Raw genomic sequence first — 13515 nt, 5'->3', positions numbered from 1 at the left:
TATACCCATTCGGGACATCCATCCAATCACTAACAATATATTTCAAGAAAAGTTTTAAGAAACGTCTATTTATTAACTCTATTTACTTATTAATATTGTTTAATTATCTTCCTTACAATAACATTTGTTTTTAATGTTTTTTTAAAGGTTTTAACTTTAAACCATTTTTAAAAATCTTAAGCGTTTAGCCTTGTGTAAGTCCGAAATTTCATTCATTATGGTCTTAAAAATGGTCTTTAAAATTCTTAACTTTAACTTGAAACTTATAGAAACCTTGCAATATGAACATTTACTTTCATTTATATATATATTGTTTATGTTTAGTTTTTGTTTCGCAGTAGGTTATGTAATTTCATTGTTTGTCTGAGATAAACAATTTTCCACATTTGTTGATTCATGTTTTTCAATTATTTATGCTTTTGAATTGCATTATGAGATTTTAATCTTTCCCCCAAAAGCTTTCAATGTTGAAAAGTTTGAAAAGTGACTCTTGTTGGCATTTTTAACAGTGTAAAGTGATATATTGTCTGGGCTTGTGTTGTATAATACAGTACAAAAACCTGGTAACAAACTACCTGTATTGTTTCTGTAATTTTACAGACCTATTCCTTTCTATACTATTTCTTAAACAAGTATTGCCTCAAACTACTAAAATGTCTCTAAAAGTCACTTTCTTAATCTGCAGTGTTGACTTTTTTTCAACATCAAAAGTGACGGAGCAGAGATAAAACTCCCATAATGCATAAACAGAAAACACTATGTGAGCCACAAAACACAGAAACTGCTAATTAACAGATATTTTTTACAGTATGAAAATGAGTTGAAAGTATATTTGGATAATAAAAACTTCACAATAAATAATTATAGTGTAGTTTATTACTTTAACAACAAATTTAAATGATTAAGATAAAACTATTTAAACTGCTAATAAAGCCCACAATAGCTGCTCAATATTAAAGAAATAACCCTGGTCAAATATGATATTTTCTGCCTTTACAAAATACTTTATTAATGCCTAAGGGAAATTTTGCATATGAATTAATCTGCAAATGTGTAAATAAATTAATTGGTAACATTTAGAAAATGACAAATTATAGTTGAAGTCAAAAAGATTAGCCCTCCTGTGATTTACCAGAGCAAGCAAATTGTCACAGTATTTCCTATATTAATTCTTCTGGAAAAAGTCTTATTTGCTTCATTTTGGCTAGAATAAAAGCAGTTTTAAGCTTTTTAAAAACCATTTTATGGTCAATATTATTAACCCTCTTAAGCTATATATTTTTTTCTAATTATCTCTTCAGAACAAACCCTTATTATACAATATCTTGCTTAATTACTTAATATCTTTCCTAATTAACCTAGTTAAGCCTTTAAATTGCCCTTTAAGCTGAATACTAGTGTCTTGAAAAATAATTTGTAAAATATTATTTACTGTCATCATGGCAAAGATAAAAGAAATCGGTTATTTGAAATTAATTATTAAAACTATTACGTTTAGAAATGTGTTGAAAAAATCTGCTCTCTGTTAAACAGAAATTGGGGGAAAAATATACAGGGGACAAATAATTCAGGAGGGCTAATAATTCAGACTTCAACTGTAGTTATTTTCTTTCATTACAATCACATACAATAAATCTTACTATTAACGGCAGGAAACAAATGACGAAGATGACAGTCATGAAGACCAGAAGAATGAGATGTTCCACCTCCTCTGCCCACGAGAAGTACCTCCTGTTCCTTTTGCTCCTGGTCTGCACTGAACCCCGGTTCATCTTGCGCCTCCGGTACATCAGCACCAGATGATAAACCACAAAACAGTTGCACACCACTATAATGATCATAATAAACAGCATCACCGTGGCGTAAACATTGGCATACGCTCGGTCTTCGATCTCCTCCGAATTCATGGCAATGAAACACCAGGTCCCGGGACAGTATTGCACATATTTCCCAAACCCTGCAAACGGCATCAGGCAGAACAGAAAGCAGGCTAGATAAATACAAGGGATGGTGATGTATCCGCAGCGTTTGGTGATGTGCCTCCCGTAGTGATACGGATACCCGATGGAGATGCATCTTTCCAGTGCCATCGCCAGGAGGATAGAAAGTGTGGCCAAACTTAAGAAAGTCATGGCAAATCCAAAATACTCACACACCGCATGAGTCTTGCTCATCCCAACCAATGTGGTGTTGGTCAAATACGCCGTTTGAACCACAGGACTGGTCAGACAGGTTCCCGTTAGATCCGTAATAACCAAAGTGGTCACCAACAAATGGAAAAGAGACTGCCGCTGCCGGTTCTTTTCTTTCCTCCTCCGAAACTCCAGGAGAACCAGCGCAAGCACGTTCCCGATCGCTCCAGCTGCGAACATCAAAGCACTGATGGCTGGACCCCCATTCTGCTCCACATTCACACTGTCAATACAGGTCCCATTTTCAGTGCCCATTCCTGCAGTTGGATTTTATCAAAACACCTACTTGGATGTTTCTCTTTAAGATGTTGGCATGTTTGAGAGCATGCAAAACTTTATTCAGATCATTTTCTTCCTGATGCAAATTTTTGAAACTCTCAAAGGTGGTTCATTTTCAAGCTGCATGTGGTGTGCTTTTGAAAGCCTCTAGAGTCCCGCAGACTTGCCTCTTTGTCTGCCCCATGCTCTCCATGCAGAGAGGCGGTGGAGAATGCACTATGAGCCATGAGTTCCTCTGCTGAATGAGCTGTTGGTTGGTGAAACAACGTCATTGTCTTGACCCCACCTTCAACACACTCCCACACACACAGTCACACACACACATATGCTGATCCAGACACAGAGTTGAGAAATTTGAGCTTCCTTAAAAGCGTAGAGAATTTGCTTTCTGACTGTTTGGGGTCCCAAAGAGCCCTACGGTGTGAGTTCTACTACTACTGTGGCTGTTATAGTTGCATACTATGGTAATCAGATTAAATGGCCTCTTAAGGGTTACTTGTGATTTAGGTGGCTAAATTTTTTTTAGGGAAAATATTTTTGCTTTTTTTTTGCCACAGATTAAGATTAGCATTTAAAATGGAAATCATGCAGCATGAGGAAATATACCACAAAAAAAAATGGAAATAAAAGTAATATAAAAATAACAGACATAATTTGAAAACAAAAAGAAAGACTAATACATTTTAAAAACATTAAAGGGCACCTATTACACCCCTTTTCCAAGATTGAGGATTTAAGATAAGTGTTTTGTGTCTCTAGAATGTGTCTGTAAAGTTTCAGCTCAAAACACCCATCAGATTATTTATTATACCTTTCAGAATATTGGATTTTCTGCTTTGATGACAATGTAGCTGTTTTTGTGGCCTGTGCCTTTAATAGTAGTTTAAAACTAGGGGCCCACTGTTCCCACGTGCCTGTCAGAGTGTGCCTCAATCTCCGCCTCGGCTGCGTCAGATAAACAGCACAGTGACAGATATGAAGGAAGCAGATCTCACGTAACGTTTGTGAGAAATACTAAAGTAAGAACTTTTGCAATGATTATTTGATGTATTTGTTGTGAAGTTAATTCAAGCCTTTCTGCCATGATAAGTGACAAATTTTCGTTACAAAGCTTACGGACACACACAGATACACACATTTAAATTTGCACTGTTTTTGCACGGCAAATGTGACAGGATACACATTAATATACACTGCTGTATGGATATTCGTTATGTCAAAGTACAAAATTAATAAGATTTAACGTCCTGAAACCGCGATTGAAGCATCGTCTTTTATAATTGTACTGACATTCGGCTGTGTTTAAAAAGTAAGGACGGTAAAATAGCTGTAAATGATTACAAACATGCACTTTTTTAAAAACGTGTTAAACTTGTAAAACTCTTGTTAACATCAGATCTTTTAACAGATCTTTTATTCCTGGTTATCCCCATCCTGTCTTGTTGATATGATTATACAAGTTACAACGGAGACATGTTAATACGCGTCTGTCAATCAATTCGGGGCAGGGAAACTGCACTCCTACATCATGTTGCGTTGGACCTCAAAATGGGAGGGATTTGGATCCTATTTTAACGTAAAGAAATTAAAAAGAAAGAGACTTATTGTCTTAATATCACCCCAATATGACTGTGGACACACTATACACAGTGTTTTTCCAAACAGCTCCCAAAAGATACATTTCATCATAGATGCCCTTCAACTAAAATTAAAATGGAAGAAAATCTAAATAAAATTGTAAAAATACCACCAAAGAAGTCTTTGAATTTAAAAAAAATATTTAATTATAATTAATAAATAATAATTTTCATATTTTTCTTACATTATTTAATGCATTAATTATTATGAGGTCTACAAAAGATTAAACAAATGACCAAATAAACATATTTGATCTGAATAGTTTAAATTATTAGTCTACTTATTTAAATCCTTACGAATGTAAACCCAAAAATACTGCCCAGAAAAAAGCTCAGTTGTCTAGCAGTAATATTTTTTTTTACTGCTCTAGCTCTCTTCTTTAGTTTCACATAATATACCAGCTTTCTCTCTCTTATACAGTCATTTGTGAGTGCTGAGAGATGTTTTTAAGGTTGGGCTGTGTGGATCTAAGCTCAAACATGTTGCTGCGCGTTGAACTGTTGCCATAGGGGATTTTTGTACTCTTTTATTTAAGGGTTTCCTGGTCCTTTCTGCACAATGAGTGTTTAAGATGGTATAGCAGAATGGAAAAGCATGCATATATATTAATAGGTTTGTTTGTGCTGATAGATAGATAGATAGATAGATAGATAGATAGATAGATAGATAGATAGATAGATAGATAGATAGATAGATAGATAGATAGATAGATAGATAGATGGATAGATAGATAGATAGACAGACAGACAGACAGACAGACAGACAGACAGACAGACAGACAGACAGACAGATAGATAGATAGATAGATAGATAGATAGATAGATAGATTATAAGTAGACTGTTAGGTTGGGGTTAGGGTTAGTGTAAGTTGACATGTACTTGCAAAGTTTCTTATAGTCAGTTAAATGTCTGTTGAAGGAGCAGTATCAGCAGATATTAAGCAGACAGTTTAAGAAGTAATTGTCATGTAGTTGCAATCAAACATTTAGTCAACAAAATGTGCAATGGGGACCATCAAAATAAAGTCTTACCAAAAAGTTTTCAAACAGATTAGCCAAAAACATTACATTGATATACATTGATTAAACTTTTCTGGAATGTTTAAGGGGTGACGTGGTGGCACAGTGAGTAGCACTGTCGCCTCACAGCAAGAAGGTTGGTGGTTCGAGCCTCGGCTGGGTCAGTTGGCATTTCTGTGTGGAGTTTGCACTTTCTCCCCATGTTGGCATTTGTTTCCTCCGGGTGCTCCAGTTTCAGGTGAATTGGGTAGGCTAAATTGTCCACAGTCTATGTGTGTGAATGAAAGTGTATGGGTGTTTCCCAGTGATGGGTTGCGGCTGGAAGGGCATCCTCTGCGTAAAACATATGTTGGATAAGTCGGCGGTTCATTCTACTGTGGCGACCCCTGATTAATAAAGAGACTAAGTTGAAAAGAAAATGAATTAATGAAATGTTTAAATATTTGTCTAACAAAATATTTAAATGCTACCACTTGCACATTTAATTTAGAGAGCATCCAGAAGAGACTTTCCCATGATGTTTGTAAAAATGTTACAGTAACATCCCAAAAAGCTGCATGGGAATGTTACTAAAAAAAAGTTCAGTTACTGTACTATTATGTGTTTTGTTTATTGATTTTTTTTTCTATTTCCACTGAAGTGAGTTAGACTGACACTGTCAATGATTGCATTTGCAGAGCCAGCATATTAGGCTATCTAACGTAAACAAGCGTGTGTAAATTCAATACATGTGTTAGCCTACAGCATAAATTGCTGGAATTCGGCTCATGTTTGCAGACCAAACAAACATGACTTGAAACGTTTGGATCCACTGAAAGAGATCAGATTAGATCAGATTACAGTTGTGTTATGCAGACAAAAGACACATGTCGTCTAATAAATAATTGAGCCATAAAGGAATCATAACAAAGGCCTTTATTTGCTAATCGTAGCTCACTTCACAGGTTTAAAGATTAGAAACCAATTAAACTATATCCCTTACAAGAGCTGGTGTTCATTTGTGTTCATCTTGCGCCCTCTATAGTCTATAAAGTAAATTAAAATGGCACTCAACGATCTTTTACAGTTTTTACAATGTGTACAAATTGCAAAACACTATGGATTACCTGCAAAAGTCAGTGTCTTGCTCAAAATCCTTGTTCACCTCTCAAAACTACATTTCTGTGTCAATGAACGTGTCAGTGCCATCATAATTATAAGCCCCTGTGTCAGTGTGTGAATAAGACAGTCAAATTACTTGGTCATGTTGTCAATATAACAGTTCGCTCTGGAGAACTGTTCTTATGTAAAAAAAGGTTAATGTTTTTTGCCGTTTCTATTGTAATTTGTTGACAGATCATGTCATTGGGATACAAAAAGGAAAAAACAGCACTGCATAACACAAATAAAAAAACTAAACAATTGTGAACATAGGACAATCTCCTTTCAGATGCACCTTAATAGAAAAAGTTAAGATTCACCCAGGAGAAATTTACCGATTCTAGACAGATTTAGAAATAAAGTCTAATAGAAATGTATGGAAAAATGCATTGTGACAAAATATTATGACAACTTGTTCAGTCATTTTGCAAGACTCATGCCATGAACAAACGGTGAAATGTTGTGGAGGTAAGAGTACTCAACAAAGACCAAAATCAACATGACATAAGCAACTGATAATGTAGGAAACAGCAGAGAATTGCACATAGTAATTTGCATGGATGTACGCAACATAAGCATTTGCAACTTGTTCAAAGAAAGGAGAAACTGCTTTCCTTATGTGCACATGTGACACATTGATGTAAGGATTGAACAGGTATTTTGAGATTTTCAATTCTGATCTGAGAAATGTACCAAAGCGACTGATAAAAAAATATGGATAAATATATTGATCAAGTAAGAAGATTTGTAATGTTATTAAAGCAAAGACTCAAAGGAAATTTGAGTTTAATATACTGTATTTCTGAAGGATCATGTGACACTGAACATTGGTGTAAATCAGGCCCGTAGCCAGCCTGGTGAAAGGGTGGTTCTTTTTTTCTTCAAATGCGGAGCTTTTTGCAGTTTGCCTCAATTTATATTTGATTATGAGGTTGAAAAATTTCAAAGTTAAATTTGTTATGCACATTTTTTAGCTAGATTAGCTTGTCAGATGGTCGCCATAAGCACATATTTTTTGTACCTAAAACATTTCCTAAAGATTTAGAATAAAGAAATATGAAAAAATAGGAATCTGTTAAAGTTTTAAATTAAACCTTGTAGCCTATTGTTTATTATAAAACCACAAACTTGCCAGCACATTCAACTGTCCTCAGTCAGAATTGGCCTTTAGTCTCCACTTCACTTCCTAATCTGCAATTGCCTCTCTGAATATCACACTAACTGTACCCAAAAAAAAAAAAAAAAAAAATACTAATACTACTAATACTTTCCTTCTTAGACTTTACAGACCTGAAACTTGCCTATAGCACTTATTCATTGTTGCTCTTATAGTTGTGTAAATTGCTTCCTTGTCCTCATTTGTAAGTCGCTTTGGATAAAAGCGTCTGCTAAATGACTAAATGTAAATGTAAATGTAAAAAATATATAATATATATGATAATAATAATAATGTAGAGCTTTACGGTATTTTTAGTCTCTTTTAAATTAGGAAATTCATGGATAACAACAGCCTAATTAGTAATTAAATTAACTTTAATATGGGCCACTTTTGGTGCTTCACACCTTTTTGACTTCCCTTCACTTATGTCAGATTGTGTGTTTTCTTGCATGGACACATAAAAAATTATAATTTGAATTGGCCAAAACTAATTAGCTGAACTCCCATCGAAGAAACAGCCAACATATGATTCTGCTTGCTCATAAACCTTCCTTCGATGGGTTATTATTTTTTTTTTACAATTTATAATGTTAACATTCAAAATAGGACAAATAAGCTGATGTATGGAACAAATTCTGGATCTTTCGAGCCACCCGAAGCCCCCCTGGCTACAGGCCTGTAAATGCAGCTTAAATAACTAAATTTGACATCATTTTTACAAAAGTAAATTGTAAGATTTTAAACTGGAAACTCAAAATTTTATTGTAATATTATTGCACAACATTGTTTTTCAGTCTGTTTTCAAACAGACCTGAAACTTGCCTATAGCACTTATTCATTGTTGCTCTTATAGTTGTGTAAGTTGCTTCCTTGTCCTCATTTGTAAGTCGCTTTGGATAAAAGCGTCTGCTAAATGACTAAATGTAAATGTAAAATGTAAACTTTACAGACCTCAAACAATTGAATAGTACTGTGTCTATTAAAACAAACGACCTCAAATGTGATTAAAGTGCAAATAACACAAGAGTGCACCTGTGTAAAACATATGCTGGATAAGTTCATTCCGCTGTGGCGACCCCTGATTAAAAAAAGAGGCTAAGCCGAAGAAAAATGAATGAAATGTAACAACCTATTATACATGTGAACACATCACAAACTGTTCTGTTCAATATAAATATAGCCTACAAACAATCAATAAAGAACATTTCTTTTTAGGAAACAAATAAGAGCATAATGCTGGAATAAACTCATCATATTAGTACATCTGTAAATTATGCAATTTTAGCCTAAATAAATAAGGTAAATGCAGTGTGCTCTAACATCAGTTTGCCAGTGCATGTCTAAAACAATACATTTAAATAGGCTTTTTAACAAGTCTTTCACCCTGGAGTACTTTCACCATGTGGACAAAAAACGGCTTTGGCTAGTAATTAAACAAGTGTGTGCTTATTGAAGAATTAGATTAGAGAGTTTAATGACGAAATATACATTTATAAATTTATGTTAAGCATATGTACATATCTATTTGTAATTCCTGATTATAGTAAATAACAACCTGTATATTATGTTTATGTCTATTTGCATATTCCTGATTATTAATAGAAAACCTGTACATTATGTTCATCTATTTATAAATCTCTGATTATAGTTAATACATTAAAAACAAATATTCAAAGATGATTCCTTGGATTTACTCTTTTTTTACGTTAAGTGGTTGTAAATTATTTATTTGGGCTGAATTTAAACAAACAAATGAAGTTGAACATTAATACATTTAATTTGTTTGTGTAAATTCGACACAAATAATTTGTGGGCAAGAATTTTGCAGAAATATTTTTTCAGTGTACAACCTACTGTATTTTAGGTTCTTTGTATATCCATCTGTAAATATTACCCAAGGTTTGCTATAAGTGCACTTATATATCTTATACCTGTATCATGCACTTGCTGCTATTGCCCTTCTGGTTAGACCTAAACTGCATTTTGTTGCCTTGAACAATAATATGTCTATCTGTGTAATGACAATGACTTGAATCTAATCTAACCTAATTTGGCGAAAGCAAAAAGTTAAATTTACAAAAGAAAATTTTTAATATTTAAATACATAGTAAATATGTAATTAAACAACTTTTGTGAAAGGAAAATGTTGAAATAAAAGCTAATGTGCAAAATTTATTCCTTCATTCATTTTCTTTTGGGCTTAGTCTCTTTATTAATCAGGGTCACCACAGCGAAATGAACCACCAACTTATCCAGCATGTTTTACGCAGCGGATGCCCTTCCAGCCGCAACCCAATACTGGGAAACACCCATACACTCTTGCATTCACACACACAGCCAATTTAGCTTATTTAATTCACCTATAGCGCATGTCTTTGGACTGTGGGGGAAACCGGAGAACCTGGATGAAACCCACGTGAACAAGGGGAGAACATGCAAACTCCACACAGAAATGCTAACTGACCTAGCCAAGGCTCGAACCAGCAACCTTCTTGTGCTAACCACTGAACCACCATGTCAACTAATATAAAAATGTGCATAATATTAATAATTACATATTAAAATGTAAAAGATAATATTCATGTTATAATGAAACAACAAACTTTTTCTAAGTGTTAATTATTAAACTTATGTTACACGGAATGACATTTTTAAATCATGATTATAGAAAAAAACAATAAAATCAAACAAGACACATTACATGTAATGGACTTTTTTTTTTTGTCTTAGATCAATTAATTAATTTAGCCGACCAGAAATTTATATTTTAATATTTAAAAAGACAATATTTGAAGAAGCAACATTTAATTCACCACTTTTAATTTTAACTTCCAAATAAACCATACGTATGTTTTTAAAAGTAGATTATCTTGTTCTTAATGTCATTATTTGTGTCATAGTCCTGCAAACGATTCTCATATTGCTTTATGTTTTTACCACAGATTCCAACAACTTTTACTATTCCAATAGGAACCGCTAGACGGCGCAACCAGCAAGCAAGACAAATAGCGATCTGGTATTCAAGCTGCACGCTCAACAAATACACGAAAATATGAAAGGTTTTTACTTTACTGTTATTACACGTAACCAAAAATGTATCCCATGCAATGCAATATGCGCAAAAAAGAGCAATATTTACAAGACAATGTATAGGCCTAGATAGATAGATACAGGGGCGCAACTACACATTTACTGAGGGATATGCGGGTTCAAATTTTGTGTGATCCCACTTATTTTGGCAAACTAATAATTAAATTAATTAATTAATAATAAATGAAGACAAATTTTCAGATTAACCTTATAACTTTTGACATTATGTATGATTTGACAGTTTATTTTGATAAAAATAAAAACAAATCTAAACAGTTACATCTACATGAACACTTTCGGCTGTGTGACTGCATGTTATTGTGTTAAATGATTTTGAATTAAACAATAACAATGTTATATTTTTATAAAATGCAAAATAATTTTTTTTAACAAAACATATTTATTTATTTTTATTATTTAAAACTTTTAATAAGGGTAATTTTAAAAATAGTTTTGGCACAATGGCGCCCCCCCCCATGTGTGGCGCCCCTATGCGCCGCATATACTGCATACCCCCTTTTTGCGCCACTGGATAGATAGATAGATAGATAGATAGATAGATAGATAGATAGATAGATAGATAGATAGATAGATAGATAGATAGATTGATTGATTGATTGATTGATTGATTGATATTTATTAACATGTCTTTTGTAATGAGACAACTTCCTTGCTGATACAGTAAATTACACATGATAATCTATTTAGCATTTACTTATATTTAAACTGAATTGTACTATTATTTAAAAGCAAACATAGTATGCTATTACTGATGTAGTAATGTTTTGTAATATTAACAAGACTACTGAATTTCAATTTAGGTAATTAGTAGTAGTATACACTACCTGACAAAAGTCTTGTCATTGATCCCAGTTGTAAGAGCAACAAATAATAACTTGACTTCAAGATGATCATTTGGAAAAGTGGCAGAAGGTAGATTTTTCAGATGAATCGTCTGTTAACTGCATCTCAATCATCACGAATACTGCAGAAGACCAAGATTCTTTCAGAAATCAGTCTACTTTGGTGAAGGAAAAATCATAGTTTGGAGTTCCATTCAGTATGGGGGCGTGTGGGAGATCTGCAGAGTAGATGCAACATCAACAGTCTGTGGTATCAAGACAATCGTGCTGCCCATTACATTACAAACCACAGAAGAGGGTAAATTCTTCAGCTGGATAGCGCTGCTCCTCATATTTCAGCCTCCACATTAAAGTTCCTGAAAGCAAAGAAGGTCAAGGTCAATGCTTTGCCAGCCCAGTCACCAGACATGAACATTATTAAGCATGTTTGGGGTAAGATGAAGGAGGAGACATTGAAGATGAATCCAAAGAATGTTGATGAACTCTGGGAGTCCTGCAAGAGTGCTTTCTTTGCCATTCCAGATGACTTTATTAATTAGTTATTTGAGTCATTGCAGAGATGTATGGATGCAGTCGTCCAAGCTCATGGGAGTCATACACAATATTCATTCTTTTCCTTTACTGCACCATGACTTTATATTCTATACGGTACATTATTTAATGTAAGTGACAAGACTTTTGTCTATGCAAGTTCAGACCTTGCTGTCCTAATTAAACCATTAAAAATCAAGACATGATCATATTTTATTTTGGTAAAATAAGCGTAATCTAGAGACATTTCCCTTTCATACAAGCCACTTCTGATACCAAATGATCAACTAGAAGTCAGGTTATTATTTGTTGTTCCTAAAACTTGGATAGGCGACAAGACTTTTGTCAAGTAGTGTATATATATATATATATATATATATATATATATATATATATATATATATATATATATATATATATATATATATATATATATATTGTATTATGTTGTATTAATGATTAAGGATATACATGTTATTAATTGACATGTTACAAATTGTACAAAACGTATTTAGTTTTTATTTTAAATGTGTATAAGAGCAATATATTGTCATAAATTATTTTTCTTGTCAGTTACAACCTTCTATTATGCGTCACACGTTATACAGCAAATATTAGTATAACGCACACATATGCATGTATGTACGTTATGTATTTCAGTCAGCACACGGAGGTATTTGCATCATTCTGAAATTTCTATATAGGTTAATTACACAATAAAACTATAATTTCTAATGAATTTCTCCACTGAATAAACGAAGAACTTTCTCCCGTCAAAGTCTCCTCGCTTTTTTGTAAAGTTAATGAGATGCATAATCGTATCCCGCGTGACCTCCCACCGCTCCTCCCATTTCAAGCGCTCACACTTCATGAAGAGCAATAAACTCATTCAAAGCCAGAGTCCCGCATGCTCACGAGCTGCATGTGTACCAGCTGCTCGCCAAAAATGACCCGGGACAAAATAGCGCTGCTCTTTTTACAGCTTTCATGGGCATTTCATCATGTCGCAGGGATTGACAGGCATGACATCTATCCGTACGGGATGTTTTACGGCGATGTGACTCTGCAAGAGGGAGACGATGAGACCTCCAAAGTGATCACGCTCAGCAAACCCATGCACTTCTATGAGGCGCCCTTCACTAATTTATACGTGAGTACATTAAGCGACTTACAGTGGTTTTGATGTTGTCTGAAGAATTGTTGGTATATGTTATGTGGAGATATAATGTATAGCTAACACAAGTACACAAGTATTGAAGACAATCGATTTGTGTTGAGATAACATGAAAGAATTCAGTTAACTTATTAGTTTTTACAAATTTAAGTGGACTGAACATAAAACAATTGAGTTGTTTCCCAAAAAACTCAAGAATTGTGTTGTCTCAGCTCATTTTTAATGCATAGTTTGAACAAACAGCAAATGTAATTGCAGTAAGGGTAGTGGACATAAAATACAGCATATGTTATTATGGTAGGTCAAAGATGAGGTGTTAACAACAAAAAATTACATTTACAAATGTGATTTATGTAAATATAAATCAGAAAATGCGAGTTAAGTGGCTTTTATTCAAGTTAAATATTACATTGTGTGTGAAATAATGCAC

General features: G+C 33.7%; 2 protein-coding genes across 5 annotated transcripts in view; one reads left to right on the top strand and one right to left on the bottom strand.

Moving 5' to 3' along the window:
- Nucleotides 1-385: 385 nt before the first annotated feature.
- On the bottom strand, nt 386-2667 carry ptger2a (prostaglandin E receptor 2a (subtype EP2)). The gene is given in 1 exon segment (NM_200635.1): nt 386-2667. A coding segment is annotated over 1 exon segment (846 nt). The 5' UTR covers nt 2448-2667; the 3' UTR covers nt 386-1601.
- A 10141-nt stretch (nt 2668-12808) lies between these two features.
- nid2a (nidogen 2a (osteonidogen)) overlaps nt 12809-13515 on the top strand; it is an 80039-nt gene continuing 79332 nt past the window's right edge. For all 4 annotated transcript variants that reach the window (XM_087290196.1, XM_087290194.1, XM_087290195.1 and 1 more), the window contains exon 1: nt 12809-13061. In XM_087290196.1, coding sequence (XP_087146322.1) covers nt 12819-13061 — 243 coding nt within the window. In that variant the 5' untranslated portion in view covers nt 12809-12818. The remainder of the gene's footprint in view (nt 13062-13515) is intronic.

Source organism: Danio rerio, chromosome 17 (genome assembly GCF_052040795.2).
Source record: "Danio rerio strain M-AB ecotype USA chromosome 17, GRCz13ab, whole genome shotgun sequence".
Taxonomy (NCBI): Eukaryota; Metazoa; Chordata; class Actinopteri; order Cypriniformes; family Danionidae; genus Danio; species Danio rerio.
The sequence above is the reverse complement of the archived record's forward strand: the minus strand, read 5'-3'. Positions and strand labels throughout refer to the sequence as shown.